The sequence below is a fragment of the Pseudopodoces humilis genome, chromosome 12 (assembly GCF_049639895.1).
Source record: "Pseudopodoces humilis isolate 2021_Gansu_Grassland_sample_001 chromosome 12, ASM4963989v1, whole genome shotgun sequence".
NCBI classification, from domain to species: Eukaryota; Metazoa; Chordata; class Aves; order Passeriformes; family Paridae; genus Pseudopodoces; species Pseudopodoces humilis.
Window position 1 is genome coordinate 10,171,361 of NC_142211.1, and position 21,398 is coordinate 10,192,758.

The following is a 21,398-nucleotide window of genomic DNA, read 5'->3' on the forward strand; positions in this document are numbered from 1 at the left end:
AATCAATGGAATATAAAGGAATCTGAAAATGGACCTATGAGTACAAGTCAGTTTCTTGGTCAGTCTCATAATACAGAAGTAATATAATATCTTTCAGGATTTCACTCAGCTCACCAAAAGAATGAAGATTCAATAGCAGCATATGATGTGGAAAAATCATGCTCAGTTCTCTTCACTACTGAACAGCAATCTTGAATTTTGAAAAAGTTTTCATTTAAAGGCATGTTGAACAGCACTACAACATTTTGCAATGATAGCAGAGGTGTTCAGCTGCATATCTCAAATATAGGGCTCTGAAAGGAAGATAAGGTATTTGAGACATATTTTGACTAGGCTTCCTTATGCTTCAGAATTAATTCAAATTTGCAGTTTTAGAAATATTTGATCAGTTTTTGCTTAAAGAGCTCTTAGACCTTTTTTCATGAAATGTGTTTCCTGGGGTCTTCCTATCTCCACAAAACAAGAGTAGTACATGTCTAGACATGCTTGTTAGAGACACAGGACAATCATCTGTTGGTCCATGAGAGTTTTTAACATGGTGTGAACTGCACTGTGAAGCACCACTGAGGATATAACGAGATTTCAATCAGTCATGAAAACAAGTCTAATAAATTTTGATCAGTTCTGAAAGAAGGATAAGCCATTGTGCTTGTCAAAAGCAGGTAGCAACCATCATGATCACATTTCATTGTAAAGCCTTTGTCTTCAAATAGGCTTCAGTTTTGCGATCTATATAATCCATAGTATCCATAATACTGAATTATTTGTAAGAGGCAAAAAAGCCCCAACGCCCACACAAATCCTTTTACAGAATGGAGCATCCTTCTCATTCCTTATAGTCTGAAGCAGAAAATTATTCTAAGACAAAGTAATGAAGCAAACATGTCATGCAAATTCAATACTTGGAAGGCATAGAAGTTAGAGAAGCTACAAAATGTTAGTACTACCGTGTGGGTACGGAGGAGCCCTCCGAACCCGAGATCCTGTCTCTCCCCTGGAGGCAAGACACCTTTTACTCAGAGAGACACAAGGTATCGCTCCCAGGGATCTTTGAGTTAGATATGTTAAACTGTTGTGCCCCATTGGTGTTCCCCCCTGCTGTCCCACCCCGATACAGGTATCTTGGGCTTCCCCCTGCCCCTCTCCTCTCCGATAAATACCACGGGTTTTCCCCTGTTCGAGAGATTCGCTGTTGCTGGCACCCTTCGCCAAAGCTCTGCCTGAATAAAGGTTTGTGCTTGGTGGAACGCTGGACCAGCTTTCTCGTCCCTGCTTCCTGTGTTGCCTGCCTGCTGCCGCCGAGCTGAGCTGAAATCACTCGACTACTGCTGAGCTGAGCTGGAATCACTCGACTGCTCGAAGCTGCTCACATGCTTCGGCCCAGCCCTTCTCAGGGCTGTTTCTCTAGAGAAGTCGCTGTGCTCTGGGCTTTCTGTCGCCGCGGCACTACCGGGTCAACTCAGCTGTTAGCAAGGCTTAGTAAAGACACAAATATTTACATGACAAGTTGTACAAAGATTCAGGTCTTTTCCTCATTAATCTTCTGTTGGAGTCAGAGGCACAGAGAATATTCCTGTATCTGTGCTGACAGGCTCTGACACTCAAGAGAACACTGTTTAACCTGAAACCATGGAGAAAGCTCCTAAAACTAAGTGAAGAAACTGAGAATGTGAGTCTGTAAGTTAGATAGGATTATATTAAGTAACTGTGTGAGAAAGTTAGAGTTTAGGGTTTAAGCTATATTAGTGAATAAGAGATAACATGGAGGATCTAGAGTGTTGTCCTTTTCTCATTTTCCTTCTTCTTCATCTTTTTCTTCTTCTTCTTCTAGGGTTTTTGGGTAATATTAGGGGACTGGATGAAAGAATCTGCATTGTGGGACACAGGTGTCTAGTTATTGGGCTATAAGTGAAAATAAGTTACTTGGCATTTCATTATTTGGTACGTTGATGCTTAAAAGACCTTGAAGACATACTTCTCCAGCCATTTTGTAGCTTGTTAGCCTACTGTACATAGCTCCTCACAGTCTGTAAATATGTAATATAGATAAGGAAAAATAAACAACTGAGCCTGAACATGAAAACAGGTTCTCTTTCGTCAATCTCAGTCCTGGGGAAAAAAACTGAACCACCAGTGTCACCCCAGCAATCTTCCAGTGACACAAGTCTCATTGTCAGAATTCATGGGTACATTGGCATCTCTGATAGTTGCTTGCTGCATGCTAATTCTGTTTTCAGCTGAAGATACGAAAAAAAAGAAAGTGAAGGTGTTTAGATCATATAGTCAAATATGACATAACATACATAAGATGATAAAGATCTTGGTAAAGCAGAACACTCCTCTTAATTTTTCAACCATTCTGTATTGCATGATTCACTTAAGGCTGGAAAACTTACATCTTACAGAGCAAAGACTCCAAAAATGCAGAAATGTTGTCTGTTAGTTGGTGAGCAAGAACCCCAAGCTGGGTGGAGTGAGTTTCACAGTTCAGAATACACAAAATGCTTTATAAAATCCAAAGAACAGCAAGAACTGTCCTTGTATATATCTGCAGCACACCTCAACTTTCATGGTCACCCAAATAATCCACTGGGTGGAAACATGCTCCCACACACTTCCATCCTACCAGGGCAATATGTCAAGGCCTATGGTTTGTTGTATAGACCACACATCTCCAATTGCAGGCAGAATTTGGTCCCTCTGACACACCAAGTCTTTCTCCATGAGCAAAGGAGCTGTTTTAATTGTGAACACTACTGTTCCTCAGCAGTTTTTTGAGGAACAAAACATTTCTTTCTTGGTCATATTGCTTATCGCCATAATGCACCAAAGTTGCAAGCTGGGCTTTTAAGATCTATGAGCTACCTATATATAATTTAACTCCAGCAACAGACACCATAAAGGAGGCAGAATCAACTTTCAAAAAACTAATTTTAATCAAAACAAAAAGAAATTTGTTATCAGTAACAAGTTTATAAAACAGTGATTTAGTTACATAAATAAATTGATATCATTGTATCAAATCTTAATTTCAACTTCATGAGCATGTTTACATGGGTAATGAAGTACAACTTTTTTACCTATTATAATAAATAAAATGGAAAGCATGAAATAGTTTTTCTAAACAAAAATACCTACAAACATACCTCTAGCATGTTCTCTAATGAAGGGAACAAGAGACACTGGACAACTTTTGCATCAAAACAAAAACTGTTTTAAAAAGCACAAGGATACAGAACCATCAGCTAAAGCAAAGACACGATACTGTAATCAAAGTTGGTATTTAATAATATAATGAATGGTTTGGTAGTTAGATCTCCAGTTTGGTTAATTTAAAGCATTAAGACAAGGCAAGATAGAAGGCTGCTTTTGTTTGAGTAATTCTAGAGAAAATAAAATATATTAGAAAAATGAACGGAAAAGTAGAACAGTCATACCTACACAACTTTCTGTCCTGCACAAAGTCAAAATACTTATGCAGAATATATATATATATATATATATATATGTATATTTGTGCACAAAGGTTAACTTATTATTAGCTCACTGCAAAGGCATAATGTATCACATCAATCATTTTGCATTTTGTGTCAAAAATTATATTTCTTTAAGTTTCCTAGGCTAGGAGGCACAAACCCCAATTCCAGCACACTGTATTCTTAATGCTAAGGCTTGCTTCTCTGGTTATGTATTTTTTGTTGTCCCTCTTTACTATAGTGCCTATTACAAACGTGTTTATGTGTGTATACATACATACATACATACATACATACATATATATATTTAAAACTTCCCCAGTAGGTATCATTCCAACCATGATGCAATCCAAAAGATGGCTCCGATAGATGCCCAGCATATAGTTCACCACCTGAGCCAACCCTGAAGCAAGGCGCACTTTAGTCCTTCAGATAGTTTTTCTTTAAAACCAAGCTACTGCAGCTTCAAGTATTTTGCATTACATAAATTTGATTTTTTTTATAAATTAATGTTAGGTTTTTTCAATATTCAGACATATACTATAATATATATACAGTACAATAAATGCTCTCATACTTTAAAAAATTTATTTTGATAAATCCCTGAGAATGTATGTTGACAGTTGCTAAGTTTCCACATGCACAAGCATTGTGTGCCATGCTTCTGGATGAACAGCACTGCAAAGCCACATGGTCAGCCTTTTAGCTACTAGTATTTCATTTGTTGGTTTGTTTAAATATGTTGAAATATAACGATGAGTTACAAAGGAGTAAAGCTGAATCCATTCGAGGTACTTATCACAGGATGGAGGTGTTTTGTTTGATTTTTTAAAGCCATTGCAATATGCTTTGTTTTTGAGGCTGTGAACATATACAGAAAGAACAGGAGAGTGATGTGGGCTTTTGCCACTTGACAACATATACTCAGTGTAAAACAAACCTTTTTTTTTAACCTCTCTCTCACACAAAACAGAAAAAAGGAAAAACAATTTAAACACACAAACTTTCACAACATGACAGTTTAGTTTTCAAACTCAGTATAACTATACACATATAATACCAGTGTGGCTTTGTTTCTTTAAGTTCAAAAGCATACAAAGGCAGGCTCAAGTAAAAACAAACCACCTCCTCCTTTCACTCATTTTCATCAACCAAACCGCTCACGAACCAACATCATCAGTTTCTTTTTGCCTTTGTAGATTTGTTTTAGGTTATCAATAAACTGTGTAAACTGTATGTGTCCATCATGAGCCATTAAGAAGGTCTCTCGGGCCTTGCTGAGGAACTCTATAAACTCACTATAGTGTCGTGGGCTGATATGAGTGAGACGTGAATGAGTTGTATTAATGTAAGCTCCAATCGTGGCATCCAAGAGTTGTCTTAAAGGGGTTTTGTCCAGTGACATGAGCTTACCAGAATTCCTCCTTCCATGGAGTCCCACCATACCAGGAGTGGTCAAAGTACACCTGCGCAAAATATCTGACAGTACTGTTGCACACTTGACACTTTTGACCACCAGAGGTATTACAGCTGCTAGCTCATTTTTCCCAAGAGAGTGGCTGAGCGCACATGCCCAGAGAACATCATTAATGGCAGGGTGTGTGTCCTGATTGTAACTCAGGTTGAGATGTGTTATGGCCAAAGTGGCCAGCTTATAGGCCCGCATAGGGTAACCACGGTGCTCCATGTATCGTGCTATAGTAAAAAGCTGTGAGTAGCTCATGCTGGTTGTAGCAGCATCTAGTACAATTTGGTAAGCAGTCTCAAAAGCTATGTGATCCTTTTCACACAGAGTCAGTGCAGAGAGGGCACAGTTTTGAGGATCCTTCACGGCACACTGTAGAGCAAGTGTTCTAGCACTGCTGGCCAATTTCTCCTGCTGATGGCAGTCCAGATGCAGATGGACAATGGTACTGTTGGACATCACTGTTGTAGCAACAATACTAGTGGCTTCTGTTGGAGTGAAAAGTGTAAACCAGTTTTGCATTATACTATCCAATGCATAAACACCTGGGGAGAGAAAGAAAGGATTAGGTACAACTGACAAAACCTAGCAGATATAGATATTCAGCAAAAGATTATATTCAAAGTTCTAAGAGGTTGCCAGTACACTGAAGGAGACCAGTTTCAGCAAGAAAAGCTTAACCAGATAACATGTCTGTAAAAGGATATTAAAACAAAGGCTAACTGTGTACACTGTAGCAATCACTGAAATGCAGATAACAAAAAAGCCTGCAAGATAAGCTTCTATATCTCAGTGAGACAACTGAGCTGTTTTACTTGTTACCTAAGACAATTTGGATAACAAGTTCTGGATGATTTGGTCTTATATCACTCAAAAGCAGCCCTCACACCAAACACTTAAAAGGCAATTTTAACTTCTTTACGTGCATCTCACAGTACAGCACATGCACAAAAGAATATGAAAGCATGCCAAATGTCTAATTTAACATAACACCATGACATTTAATACTAAGCACAACTTTAAAAGAAATAAAATAAAAAATCCTAATCTATACCCTCTCTCAACAGGCTTTTCAGATACATCTTGTATCAAATTGATATGCACTTGAACATAAAGATTTTTATTAGGGAAATACTCTGAGCAATATCGTAGAAAGGCTTGGGTTGTGTTAGTGTTTGGTTTGCTTTCCAGTGCAGACAAGAGGCCTGCACAATGCCATAGCCACATAATAAAGAAGCATTACACTCTAAGCTTGTATTTATAAAGGGGCTTTAAAAAATGAAACCAAGAAAACAAACAATGAGAACCCTTTCCTGAGATCTTGTCTGCCACACAGTGGGACGCAACCTCAGCATTTCATTCACCTGTTTTCTGGTTCATCTTCCCCACAGCTGACAAGACAGTGCTCTCACCAGTCTTTTGGAGCCTCACCCTTCAGAGCAAGCAAAGTTGTAGCATAGAGTAACATCCCATAACCACTACCCTTTTCTCTGCTGCAGCCTCAAACCCAACATGGAGAGAAGAAGGGGAAATCTGGGTTATGGACGTCCCTACCTTGAAGGGGAAAGAAGTTACACTGCATTAATCAAGTATTGTCTCACTTGGCCTGTGCCTATTCTATTACATGCTAAAAAAACCCACTCATCATGGACATAATTATTGTCTTCTAAAAAAGGGATTTTAAAGAGGAGCAGAAGGTGGGAGATATTTGCAGAGCCTGAGTGCTGACAAACAAGATCAAGCCCTCTAAGATTAGCTGACAAAAAGGCAGGAGCCCTTGAGAAGTATCTCAGAACATACCTATTTCTGTTGCACATGTTACCAACCACCTCACCATTTCCCGTCGTCGCCAATTCAATGTTGACAGTGTCATCCGCATCACCTATTAAAACAACACAAAGTACAAATTAATCCTATTGTAAAACCAAGATAATATACCAACAATCGGGGATTTAATTTACTCAAATACACTGAGGTTCAAAATGTCAGCCTCTTGCCTTCTCCATTCTGTTGCCTCTTTTTATCTGATATGTCAAAAGACTTGATAAATACTACCCAGCTATCTTAGAAGAGCATACAGAGAGTAATTCCAACTGCAGGTCCTTCTAGGCTAGAGGAGAAACTGTTTTATTTGGGGAGAAGAAAAAAGCAAACAAAACCCCCACCACCCCACAAAAAAGCCTTCCTACCCCCAACTAACAACAAAGCCCAATTATTCAATTATTCAAATTAAATTATCCTGTGTCTCTTCCCTCTATGTATATAAATCTTTAAAGTGGAAATATGCCAACTCCTGTTGGCCAATCTAACCAATCAGATTTTTCCCCCATCTGCATTTTTTGGTCATTGACTTCAACAATACAAATAGGAGTCAGAGCGTACTGTGATTTGATTAGCTGCTTATGCTGCAAAGATACATATATATACACTTCCGGATATATCCCAGTATTCTGGGGCACAAGTTATAGTCTCCTCTATATTTCCAGTTGAAGGCAGCAACATTGGAAGAAACAGACAGGTCCAGTCTATTAATATGTGGCTCTGCAGCTGGTTGTCACCACCATAATTTGGGAGTTTTTGACAATGGAATGGCCTATGCAGCAGTGGGAACGCTGGCATCAGACAGAACTCACCTTTCTCAGCGAAGGAGGAGAGTCTTTGCTCAGGAACTAGTGGGACTCATTGTCAGGGCTTTAAACTAGATGTGAGGGGGAAGGGGGACTACATCAGGCTTGTACCTGCGAAGCTGTGGGATGAAAGGGCAAGGTTAGAGGGATGGAGTGCAAGTGAGGGTCCTCTGGTGGTGACTCTGAAATGTGCTGGCCACACTGGAGCACAGTTGCAGTCTTATGGAGATGAGCCAGGGACTCCTGAAGTAACAAAAGCCAACAGGGAAACACCAGGGAAATATTTCAAAGGAATTAAGGGATGTTCTTCTAGGAAGGATACATGGCAAGCAGCCCAGCTGAGGTGCCTTTACACCAATGCATGCAGCATGGGCAACAAACAGGAGTTGCAAGCCACCGTGCTGCTAGAAAGTTATTACCTTGTTGCCATTACTGAAACTCGGTGAGATAAATCCCATGTCTGGAGTGTGACTATCAATGGCTACAGGCTGTTCAGGAAAGACGGAGAGGAAGAAGAGACAGAGGGGTTGCTCTCTGCATCAAGAGGTGTATTGTGAAGTGTGGGAAAAGTGCCAGACACCTGGCATCCTAACCAAGATTAGAACAACAGAGTATTAACCCTAAAGGCTCTGCTAATTTGTGTGTTTGCTGAGCATGCTGTGAAAAAATCACCTCGGTGGAAGACCACCATATGAGTGTGTAACTTACTGTGATTAAAAACAATCACATGCATAGAATGCTTGAGACAAGTTTTGTTTGTTACAAAATTAGCAGAGGCCCTGAGGACCAATCAGAAGGCAGTTGTTTATCTGTAAAAACATTAAAATAAAAGGGAGCTTGCATGGGAAAGAGACAAAAAAGAAGAAGATAAAAACAACACCTAGAGCAGAGCTCAGTGCTATAACACTGCATTAGTGTGTTGTCTCATTGCTGCCATCTTGATATTGACATTTTGATTTTTTATATTATTTCTTACATTTAGATTTCTCTTTGCATTTGATGTCATCACCAACAGTGAAGAGCTGTCTCTGAAGAACAGCCATGAGCAGGTCAAAAGCCTGTGGGTAAGGACCAGAGATCAAGGCAACAAAGGGAACCTTGTGGTTGGTGTTGACTACAGGCCACCTGATCATGGGGAACCTATTGATAAAGCCTTCTCGCTCCAGCTACAGGAGACATTGCACTTGAAAGCTCTCATCCTGCTGGGAGACTTCAACCACCCCAAGACCTGCTGGGAAAGTAGCATGGCAAGTTGTAGGCAATCCAGGAGATTCCTGGAATTCAAGGACAACTTTTTGAGCCAGGTAATAGATAGCCCTACCAGAGGAGATGTGTTACTGGACCTATTGGTCACCAACGCAAGTGAGTTAATCAGAGACATCAAGATTGGAGGCAGCCTGGGCTACAGTGATCACACATTGGTGGAGTTTGCAGTCCTGAGGAATATGGGTCAGGTAAGGAGTAAAGTTAGGCCCCCTGAACTTTAGGAAAGCAAACTTCCAGCTCTTAAGGGAGATAGTCAGTGGGATCCCCTGGAAGACTGTCCTCAGGGACAAGGGAATGGAACAGAACTGTCAGATCTTTAAGGAAGTCTTCCATAAAGCATAAGAGCTTTATGGAATCCACAATCCACAGGATCAAGAAATCAGGCAAAGAAGACAGGAGACTGGTATGTCTGAGTAGGGACCTGCTGGTCAAAGTAAAGGGAAAGAAGCAAATGCACAGGCAGTGGAAACTAAGACAGTTATCCTGGGAAGAGTATAGGGATGAAGTTCAGTTGTGTAAGGATGGGATGAGGAAAGCAAAGGTAAAACTGGAACTGAACCTGACAAGGGATGCAAAGGATAACAGGAAGGGCTTCTACAGGTCTGTGAACCAGAAAAGGAAGGTCAAAGGAAGTATACTCCCCTTGATAAACAGTGCTGGAAAACTGGTAACACCAGATGATGAGGAAGCTGAGGTACTCAAAATCGTTTTTGCCTCAGTCTTCAATACCTCTCAAGTGAATATACATCAGGAAAGGTACTGGGAGAGCAAAGTCCCTCCCACTGTAAGTAAAGATCAGGTTTGTGACCACCTGAGGAACCTGAATGTGCAAAAGTACATGGGACCCAATGAGATGCATCCCAGAGTCTAGAGAAAATTGGCTGATGCAGTTGCCAAGCTACTCTCCATGATATTTGAAAAGTCATGATAGTCAGGTGAAGTCCCAGGTGACTGGAAAAAGGGAAATATTACACCCATCTTTAAAAAAGGTAGAAAGGAGGACCTTGGGAACTACTGCCCTGTCAGCCTCACCTCTGTGCCTGGGAAGATCATGGAACAGATCCTCCTAGAAGCTGTGCTATGGCACATGTAGGACAGGGAGGTGATTCAAGACAGCCAGCACAGCTTCACCAAGGACAAGTCCTGCCTGACCAACCCAGTGGCCTTCTATGATGGAGTGTCTACTTCAGTGGACAAGGGAAGGGCTGCAGATGTAATTTATCTGGACTTCTGTACAGCCTTTGACACAATCCCCCACAATATCTTTCTAAATTGGAGAGAGATGGATTTGATGGGTGGACAGTTTGATGGATAAAAAAGTGATTGGACAGTCACATCTAGAAGGTAGTGGTCTGTTAACAGATCAGAGTCCCAGTGGACATCAGTGACAACTGGTGTCCCTCCAGGGATCTGTATTGGGACCAGTGTTAATTAAAATCTTCTATAAAGATATAGACGATGGGATCAAATGCACCTTGAGCAAATTTACAGATGACACCAAGCTGAATGGTGCAGTTGACAAACCTGAGGGGAAGGATCCAATGATTTATCTCTCTGGATAAGGACTACCTGCAAAGTTCTCTCATAAAGCCAGCAGAATCATAGAAAAAGTACTATAAGCTCTCATTGCTATGTCCATATTTTATATCACTTGTACTCATTGCCTGGGCAATCACCAACTGTATGAAGTTTAAAAAAGACAACTGCCAGATTCTGCACCTGAAACTGATGCCTTAAGTTTTTCTGGTCTTCTTTGGTGTGCAGCTTTATATTAAGGGTTACTAGGATCTTTTCACAGGGTGGTGAAGACAAAACAATCCTATTCCAGCTGGGGACTCAAGGACAATTTCTTCAAACTTCAGGCCCAAAGTATAAACAATGTAAGATGAGGAGGAAAGGCAAGAAAGCAAGCAAGGAGGATGAAACTTCATGATTTGAGGCTATTCTCAAGGCATCAAGATGAGGCAACCCTGGATATATGGATAAACTGGGGAAGAAGAGGCTGGAGACCAGCACTGTGGAAAGGGACCTAGGGATTCTGGTTGATGGCAAGTTGAATGAATCAGCAGTGTGTCCTGTCAGCCAGAAGGTCCAACCTGGATGTCATGGGTTAATGCTGGCCAGATGCCAGGCACCCACCAAAGCCACTCACTTGCTCCCCTCCACAGATGGACAGGGGAAAGAAAATTTAACAAAGGGTTCATGGGTTGAGATAAGGACCAGGAGAGATTGCTCATCAAATACCATCACAGGCATAACTGGCTCAACTTAGAGATATGCATTGAATTTATTACACTAACAAAATCAGAGCAGGGTAATGAGAAGTAAAATAAAACCTTAAAAATACCTTCCTGTTGTGAAGTGCCTCAGGGAGGCAAAGACTTAGTTTTAGATAAGCATTGTTAAAGTGAGAGGCAGGGCTAAAATGCCCGGCTTGTGTGAATTTTGACCTCCTGCTTTGGGGGATGGGCCATGTGAGGCCTGGATGAAGTTGTCCCACCTCAGAACCCTTTGTGAGAAGTGGTCCAGGAGTTCTGATTGGGTTTGAGCCCCTGGAGTTCCTCCCTTATTGTGTTTCTAGTGGTCCCTAACCCTAAAGTCCACCCTCAAAGGTAGAGACCCTCAAGGGTTCTGTCCCTCAAAACCCCACACCCTGCCTTTGCTCAGAGCTTTCTGTATCTGGATCTGAGTTTGTTCCCATGCTGAATAAATGGTTTCATGAACAGAAGCCCGTCTCGTTGGTATTTCATGCTGGTTCCTTATGGATGCTAAATATGAGCAGAAGCAGGGAGCACGGTGCCTGTGGAAAAGCAGGCTGCATAATTTTCTCAGTCTCACCTGAGAAAGTGGCCTGGGAAATCATAAGGAAGAATTTAAAAAATCCTCAGAGATAGAAGACAGCCTTGCAGGTGCTGTTTGTCAGTTTCTTGTTTTCTTGCAAGAGAAGGTTGATGGGTGGTGTAAGCCACTGACCAATGATGGTGATGTGTTAGTTTACTAACCAATAAGAGTTTTACTTTTCTGTACTTTCACATATTGGTCTATAAAAGAAGATCTGAGGTAATAAACCTTGGAAGAACTCTCCCGTTCAACTCACAAGAGAGTCTGTGTCGTTCTTCTCGCCATTCCCAATAGAGCGACAGGTTCCCAGTAACTGTAGCTTCCCTGGACATGATCCTGCGGTTGTGGACTGCAACACCTTCCCCACACCCCTCCCTCATTCCAGCTCTGCCTCCTATCCCAGCAGTGAAAGGAGACAGGGACTGAGGGTTATGGTCAGTTCATCACCCGAGGCTTCTCCCACTGCTCAGGGAGGAGTCATTCCCCTGCTCCACTGTGGGGTCCCTCCCATGGGAGACAGTTCTAAAACTTCTCCAATGTGAGTCCATCTCACAAGCAACAGCTCTCTGCAACCTGCTGTAACATGAGTCCATCCCACAGGCAACAGTCGTCCTGAAACTGCTGCAGTGTGGGTCACTCTTCCATAGGGTGCAGCCCTTCAAGGACAGGCTGCTCCCTGTCTCCATGGGCCTCTCTTGGGGTCACAGCCTCCTCTCAGGCATCTACCTGCTCTGGCATGGGGCTCCTCCATGGGTTGCGGGTGGATCTCTGCATCCCCGTGGACCTCCATGGGCTGCAGGGGAACAGCCTGCTTCACCATGTTCTTCACCATGGGCTGCAGAGGAATCACAGCTCAGGTGCCTGGAGTATCTCCCCCTCCTTCACTGACCTTGGTGTCTGCAGAGTTGTTCTTCTCACATGTTCTCACCCCCCTCTTCTCTGGTTGAAACTGCAACTGCACCACTTTTTTTTTTTTTTCTTTTCTTTCTTCTTAAATCAGTTATCACAGAGGTGTTACCACCATTTCCAATTGGCCCAGCCTTGACCAGTGGTACATCCATCTTTGGAGAGACCAGGGACCAGCTCTGCTGGACATGAAAGAAGCTTCTAACAGCTTCTCACAAAAGCCACCCCTGTAGCCCCCCTCACCTTCCAGTACCAAAACCAGGCCATGCAAAACCAATACACTGGACTTCCTGTATCAATGCACACACAAATTGAAGGCTAACACTTCCACAATGTCCAAGAAGAATTTTCAGCTTTCCCCTGTGAGAGAGTGGACTGTTAATGGTTAATGGCTCAAACAATAAGCAGGATGATTTGGTGACGATGAGCAAAGTTACCAATTAGTTGCAGAGGGTGTGCACACCTACCACCTCAGGCTACAAGTAGGGATGGGGGGGGGGGGAGGTATTGAAAAAGAGGCAAATCCTGCCAGGTGGAATAGTGCTTTTTATCATGCCAATGTCCTTACATAAGAGGCACAGGTATGAAAATTTCCTTCAAGAGAAGCACTGGGACATTCACATAGAACATTCACATGTAGACCTGAAGGTATTCGTCCCTTTTGATGGCCCATAATTGACTCAGTTATGATGACCTAAGAGGCAGCTGTAATGTCTTAGAAGGTGTCGTAAACCATCAAAGACTCCCAAAGTTTCCAGTGATCCACAGCACTACAACATTAAGTGTGAAACTCCCCGCTGAGCCTGAGCATCTATTATCCCACCAGACCTTGTGTTTCTTGGGCTTTCCCCGTCCCTGATGGAAGGACACTGCAACCATCACTTCAACCAACAGACGTTGCAATTGCAACAACCAGATCTCATCACTGGACTCATGGGTGGTAATTTTATACCTTTCTACTCGTGTCCTTTCTTTCTCTTTCTTTTCCTTAATATATTTCCTTACATGTTATGCTTTTATATTGCTATATTACAATAGATAATAACCAAACGACTACAGACCTGCTTTCCATTGCACCCAAATTGTTCTAAAATAAACCCTACATATATATATATATATTTACAAACACCAACCATTCAGTGTCATTTCACTCTAATCCACCCCAAGGGATCTATTAACAAGAACCTGGGTTATCCTTGCCTTTTGAAGTGCATCGTAACACGTCATAACACTTCCAAGTAGACTGAATCCAAGAGAAAAGAGGGTGTGGAAAGATGGCTGAGTTTAAAATTAGAGGAAACTGAGAAGTTATATTCACATCCTAGGAGAAGTTATAATGGTACAGAAATTATAAGGTAAAATGCAGCTGCTGCTCCCTGGATGGAATGTGGATGGCATGCTGGAAACCTATTCCGTGACAATTCCCCACACTCACAATCTGCAGCCATAGCACCTGCTAAGGGGGATGGAATGGAGGGTGGAGCAAAATGGAGACACTGTGGCCAGTCTCTGTAGAGATCCTTGCAGAAAGGGGAACTCAATGGTACTTTGCAGCTGATAAATCCCATAGCACCTGTCACCCCAGGGAGAGAGATGTCTTGCTGCTGAGCCAACAACTGTGGTGAAATCATTCTTCTTGGATGAACTTGGTTCCTTATAGCCTAATTGTGATATTAACACACACCTCCATTCTAAAGTTACCTCCCTCCAAGGTACAACCACCTCCCACTAGGTATGCAGTCTAGATTTTATTGATTATATCTTTAAGACAGAAGCGAGACAATTTTATACCAATCAGTAACAAAGGTATACATGACTAAAATCACTCAAGCTCTACCTAAACATAACGAAATAGCATCAAAGTAAGTCGAGAATGGGGGAAAAGTTAAGGAAGACTCCATCATAACTACTGGGATCAGTCCATGGGCTGAACCTGTCTTCTCCCCCATAGGGACACCTATTGGTTAAGAACCATATGCTATATGCACTGAATATTTTATTGAGGATTAGACCATGTCTCTATTTCTTTGAATACATTTTGGCAGTCTGATACTATCATCAACATGAAACAGAGAAATTAAGAATTAGGAATTAAACATAAAGAAATGCTTGACTAAAAGAAGGGGATTGACAAAAACCATACCCTGCTCCACAAGAGCAGGGAAAAAGTGAGACTGCAAGATAAGATAAAGAGCTAGAAACACAAACAGGATGCAAAGACAAAGGCACCACAAGATGCAAAGACAAAGGCACCACAAGATGCAAAGACAAAGGCACCACAGGATAAGGGGAATCCTTGGACCCCTAAGCCAGAAGGAATGTATCAAAGTTCAAAAGGTGGTCAAAGGACTGAAAGAGGCATGCGTGAAAAGACAAGGTGAAGAGTTCAGCTAAGGAGAAAATTGCTGACCTCATCCCAAAGACTCCCCAGACAACCACTGAACTGACCAGAAACGACCAATGCGCAGCTGCAAAAGAGCGTGGAGCTAATTGTAATATGAAGTGACGACAGGCAGGGTTAGGAAATGAATATGTATTAGGCGTATTGTGCAACCCTAGTTTGTAAAGGATAAAAGGAGAAAGCCAAATTTCAAAAAGGGTGCATGTTTTTCAGAGGAGATATCCCCCATGAACCTCAGTGCTGAATAAATTCATACCTACTCATATAACTACTCTGCGAGTTATAGAGTTCTTTTTCTATCCGCATATCAAACACTCCTCAACTCTTAACCAGTCACAATTTTATATTAATAAAGTGTTATTCCATAAACTGCTAGTGTGAGTCCTTCACAGGCATTAACAGTCACCAGCAATGGGTAACATACTAGAATAAAGTGGACCACCTGCTGAGGGTTCTCCCTTATTATGTTCGTGTGTGTCCCTGAATAAGTCATTCAATCAAGCAGGACTGTTCAGTGAAGTATTCCCCTAATGGGACCCTGACAGACTGGTCCAGCACAAGGGTCTTGACTTTCCAGGGGTGCTAACAGACAAATCAAACACTAAGGGTCAAGGAAATCTCCCCTTTTCACATGACACAGGGTTATGAACTAAATTTTGCTATTGGTGAAGGAGGAAAAAATAATTAAAAAAAATAAAAAAAGAAAATAAAAGGTGTGAATGACTACTTCTATATAGAATCATAGAATATCCTGAGTTGGAAGGCACCCACAAGAATCACTGAGTCCCACTCCTGGCCCTGCACAGGACAACCCCAAGAATCCCATCATGTGCCTGAGAGTGTTGTCCAAATGTTTCTTGAACTCTGACAGGCTTGGTGCTGTGACCATATCCCTGGGGAGCCTGTTCCAATGCCCAACCACCTTCTGGGTGAAGAACTTTTTTCTAATATCTAACCTAACCCTCCCCTGACACAGCCTCATGCCATTCCTTCAGGTCCTGTCACTGGGTCACCACAGAGATCAGTGTCTGCCCTTCCTCTTTTCCTCATGAGGAAGTTGTAGATTGCCATGAGGTCTCCCCTCAGTCTCCTCCAGGTTGAACAAGCCAAGCAACCTCAGACACTCCTCATATGACTTCCCTTCTTGACCCTTCACCATTTTTGTAGTCCTCCTTTGGATTCTCTCTAATAGCTTTACATCCTTCTTATATTGTGGCACCCAAAACTGCACACAGCACTCAATGTGAGGCTGAACCAGCACAGAGTAGAGCAGGACAATCACCTCCCTTGACCAGCTGGCAATGCTGTGCCTGATGCACCCCAGGTCATGGTTGGCCCTCCTGACTGCCAGAGCACACTAGAGACACTGAGAAATCTGGGCCTGTTTGGTCTAGAGAAGACTGAGAGGGGATGTAATCAACACATACAAACATCTCAAAGGTGGGTGTCAAGCAGGTGGTGACAGACTCGTTTCAGTGGTACCCAGTGACAGGTTAAGAAGCAATGCACATAAACTAAAACACAAGATGTTCCACCTCAACATGAAGAAGAACTTCTTTTTATGGATGCTAAATGCAAGCAGCAAGCAGGGAGCACAGTGCCTGTGGAAAAGCAGGCTGCATAACTTTCTCAGTCTCACCTGAAAAAGTGGCCTGGGAAATCATAAGGAGGAATCAAAACAATCCTCAGAGATAGAAAACAGCCTTGCAGGTGCTGTTTGTCAGTTTCCTGTTTTCTTGCAAGAGAAGGTTGAGGGGTGGTGAACCCCACTGACCAATGATGGTGATGTGTTAGTTCACTGACCAATAAGAGTTTTACCTTTCTGGACTTTCATGTATCGGTCTATAAAAGAAGATCTGAGGTAATAAGCCTTGCTCTCCTGTTCAACTCACAAGAGAGTCTGTGTCGTACTGCCTCACTATTCCCAATAGTGCTACATCTTTTCATTGAGGGTGGCAGAGGATTGGAACAGGCTGCCCAGGGAAGGCATGGAGTCTCCTTTGCAGACATTCCAAACCCATCTGTATACATTCTTTGTAACCTGTTCTAGGTGACTCTGCTTGGTAGGGGAATTGGACTAGATAATCTCAAAAGGTCCCTTCCAGCCCTAACTGTTCTTTGATTCTGATTGTGTCCCTTTCTGCAGCTCTGCTTTCCAGCCTCTAGTTCCCCAGTCTGTTCACACATCCAGGGTTGCCCTGTCCCAGGTGCAGAATCTGGCACTTGTCTTTGTTAAACTCCATATGGTTGGTGATTGCCTAGACCTCTAATCTGTCCAGGTCTCTCTACAGGGCCTCTCTGCCTCTGAGGGAGTCAGCAATTCCTCCCAGGTTAGCATCCATGGCAAACTTAGTATCCCTTCGAGTCCTGCTTCCAAGTAGTTTATGAAGATGTTTGATACGCTAAGGCCTGAACAGCAGGCTGTGTTGGTTTTGCAAGGCCTGGTTTTTGGTAGGGGGTGGAGGGGACACATGGAGGTGGCTTCTGTGCAAAGCTGCTAGAAGCTTCCACCATGTCCAGAAGAGCCAATCTCTGATGGCTCTGAAGATGGGCATGCTGCTGGCCAAGCCTGGGCCAATTAGAGATGATGGTAATGCCTCTGTGATAACATATTTAAGAAGAAAATCAAAACAAAGTGAGAGTGCAATTTGAATTCCAGCTAGAGAAGAGAAGGAGATGAGAACATGTGAGGGAAACAACATGGAAACACCAAGGTTATAGAGAGTTTTTTAGCAGATGGTGGGTACGATATATTAGTAAAAGCCTGTCTGCACAAACCAGCCTCTGGAGTAAGTCGTAATATTAAGAGCTAAAATCCTTGAAACTTGCCTGCAGAAGAGAGAGTAAAGCAAAACAATACTCTTGTGTACAAGGGAAAAAATGTAAACTTGTGTGTACTAGCCAGTAGTAGCTTGCTTTGCCCGCGGACCCTGTAAAACACTATAAAAGTGTCGTGGTTTTAAACCAGTAACTAAAAAATTACTTATTTCTTGCTGTGAGATATGGATTAGAACAAGAGCAAAACAGGCTTAAAACTTAAAAGGAATAAAGAAAGTTTATTAACAAAACTACAGGAACAAGAACACCAGAATAAACTTTCAGAAAAAACCCTTTTTATCCCTTACTACCCACCATTCCCTTGTTCACATGACAACAGAGACAAAAACTTTGGAACTTTGGTGGTTAAAACAGTCCCAATTCCTGCTACAGTCTTTTCACCAGTCTTTGTAGAGAAACAGAAGTCTCTTTCTGTTAATTTATGGAGTTTCTCACAAGAAAACTACTTCTGTTATAGTTTTCTATTGCCCTGATGTCAGCTGCCCAGAAGTGCTGTTATCAGAGCTCACTCCTCCCATTTCACCTCACTCTGAGGTGTGTATGGGCCATGGGTCTAGGGATGTCATTTTAAGGATGAGTTATTCAAAGGCAAAAGTCTTCTTCATCTGTCTCTGTGAACTTCACTAGAAAACAGAAGTTTTCTCATTGCCCCCCAAGGCTTCAAATCTTCACTCTATTCTAGTACTTCACTGTATCACAATCACTCTACTTTTTATTTAAAATTTACACTTTGAACACTCCATTCCTCCCTATATACTGTCATGAATTAAAGGAGTTTTTTCAAGACCTTATTGTCCATTTCCATAGCCTCAACAGAAAGGTATTTCAGCTCATAAAAGCATCTCCTTATTCTCTACCTTTTCTGAAACTTCTTTTTCTTTACTGTCTCTGATAGTTTATAAAGTCTCTTTACATGTTGATCACTCTCTTTTCCTCTCTCTGGATAAAAGGATTAATCTGCAAGTCTCATCTGGGAAATGAAAAGTTTAAAATCTTGCCCAGGCTTTGTAGATGGTTCTGTGACCTCTGCCGGTGTAGGAGCTGGAGCTGTCTGCGATAGAAAATTCCTCATGGCTGCTCTACAGAGTGTAGTCACTGTCTCAGCTTGCCGCAGGCCTAGAGCTTTTTTTTTTCTTTCTTTACTTGGCAGTCTCTGGTGAATTCCGTCACTACAGCCGAGCCAGGAACTGGCTTGGCCCGGCCAGAACCCGGGGCAAGCTCCGCAGGCCCCCATCTCCCAGCTGAGAGACGCGGCAGGCTCAGCCCAGCCCCCGCCCGGCTGCATGGCCGGGCAGAGAACAGGAGGCTAGCCGGAGCTCTGTTACCTTTCACAGCCAGGAAACAAAGAGAACAAGAGAGCTCTGGCTTTACCTCTTAAGTTAGGGTTCACAAGTTGATCCCACTTTTCAATGGTCAAAACTGCTGTCAATTCCCAGTAGTGACCGATAATTGGTCAGGAGAAAAGACTCCCATCAGTCCCCAGCAACTTCAACTTCCTTAGCTCCCAAAACCACCTTAAAGGTAAAGTCACCCCATGACAAAAAGGTGTGTTAATAATAGAAATAAACGGCGTTCACGATTACTTCTGTGAAGAGTGGTGAATAGCTGGCGGAGCTCTCAATATCTGGCGCTCGAACGGGACAGCCTGCGGGCAGGGGGACTTCAGTGGGTCCACGCATGGTGGGACGGAGCCTTGGACCGAGGTTGGTGGAGAGGATCTGAGAGCAGATAGACTCTGCCTTGGATCGGTACCACATAGGCGGCTCGCAAATCAACGGGGGCGAGTCACTGGGGGAGTCCGAAGGGCGAGGGCTCTGTAGAAGGGTCGCAACTTTCCCCCCTGCTGTGGGCCGTTAGCATGGATGTGGAATTTGAGGCGGCGGAAAAACTGCTTCTCAGCATCCTCGTTAAACGAGGCGGAGCAGCCAGGGAAAAGGACCTGGATAAGCTCATTATATGGGCGAAAAATCGTGGGCATTTTGGAGTGCCCTCACTGCTTTTTGCGGTAGAAGAATGGATAGATGTCGGGAATCTGATGTGGGACACGGCAATCACGGGAAAGAGTAAAAAAGTAATAGCCCTCGGTTCAGTATGGAAAATTGTGTTAAATACCTTAAGCAATATGAAGGCAGAATCCTCAGTAGCAGCAGCTGCCTTAGATGCCATGGCGCCGTCCGAGACGGACGCGCCACAGCCACCTCCTGCCAAGTCCTCTAGCCGTTTGAGTGCATTTTTCGGGGTTGGGCATGTCCGGCCAGCGAAGGGGTTCACAGGGAAGCAGTGTAGCACAGTGTCGGAACTTTTAAAATCTCAGGGATGCTCTGAGAGTCCTCTCCAGCTCCAGCCGCGCCCGCGGAGCCTAAGCCGGAAGTTACCCTGCTGAGCGCGGATGTAGAAATGACGGCTCCCCCGGAAGGAGCAGGCGCCAGCTCCAGCCAGACGGAGCCTGATACGTCAGCAGAAACGAGAGCCACAAAGTACAGACCAATGATCTACCCTTTGATGCCATCTACTGTTCACTGGGGAAGACGGCAGGACATCCCTCTCCCCTCCGACGATGATATCTCTATGCACTCCGATGATGGACAGCTTGCAGCAGGAGCAGAGCCAATTGATGACAACGGTACATCAAAGAAAGTGCTACTGGAATGGCAACAACAAATAGAGCAGCTCGTGCAACAGCTTCAAGCTCAGATTGAACAAACCCTATGTGCGAATAAAGCACAGCCTCAACAAGAGAAAGCAGCTCTGCAGCAAACACTGAGACAGCGAGCAGAGTCAGTTCAACAACTACAGGATATGCTGCATTCTGAACCATCTGCTCCACCTTTGGAAACACTGTCAACACCACAACCTTGTTCTAGCTCTATCACCTTGGAGGAAGAGAACAGAAAACACAGAGCACCGCAGAGGTGGTCCAGCATCATTCGAGATGCAATTCTTGAGGGAGAATGGCAAGCAGCGGGGCAGTCGCTTGTCCCATTTTATATGATCAGCAAAATCCACGTTATGAACAGCACGACTGGAAGATCTTGCAGCAAGCCAAAAAGACAGTTACTGAGAATGGCATTAAATCTGAAGCTGCAAACACTGCATTGGATTGGCTGTTCACCTCTGATGTTAATAGTCCCATAAACAGCCAAAATCTCGCACATCTGCTTTTAACTCCATCACAACTTATGGTGTGGGAGAAGGAATGGAAAAGGTTAGCAGTTCTAGAAGCCAATTGACCTCGAGATCAAAATGATGTATTATATGGACTTAATCCTGACATGCTCACCGGTTCAGGAGTTTTCAGTCATATGGCTGTACAGCTAAACTACCCTTTTGCAATGCACCATTTGTCTGCACAGCTTGCTCATCAAGCCTTTAACACTGTGACTGATTCCAAGCCTCATCCTTCCTTCACAACAGTATGGCAAGGCCTCACGGAACCGTATCCCCATTTCATCGACCGTCTGTCAGCAGCCCTAAAAGCTCAGAATGACATGACTGAAGAGGCAAAACAGAACATGTTTAAACTGTTAGCTTTTGAGAATGCCAACTCGAAGATAAAGCCTATCCTTGCTACACTCCCA

At 43.1% G+C, this 21,398-nt stretch overlaps 1 protein-coding gene across 1 annotated transcript in view; it reads right to left on the bottom strand.

Moving 5' to 3' along the window:
* Positions 1-3,548: 3,548 nt before the first annotated feature.
* Positions 3,549-21,398, bottom strand: part of LOC148183361 (zinc finger SWIM domain-containing protein 6-like) — a 262,132-nt gene continuing 244,282 nt past the window's right edge. The window contains exons 13-14 of the mRNA XM_088061497.1: positions 6,742-6,823; positions 3,549-5,486 (exon numbers count right to left, since the gene is read on the bottom strand). Of these exons, the coding sequence (XP_087917623.1) occupies positions 4,624-5,486; positions 6,742-6,823 (945 nt within the window). The 3' untranslated portion in view covers positions 3,549-4,623. The remainder of the gene's footprint in view (positions 5,487-6,741; positions 6,824-21,398) is intronic.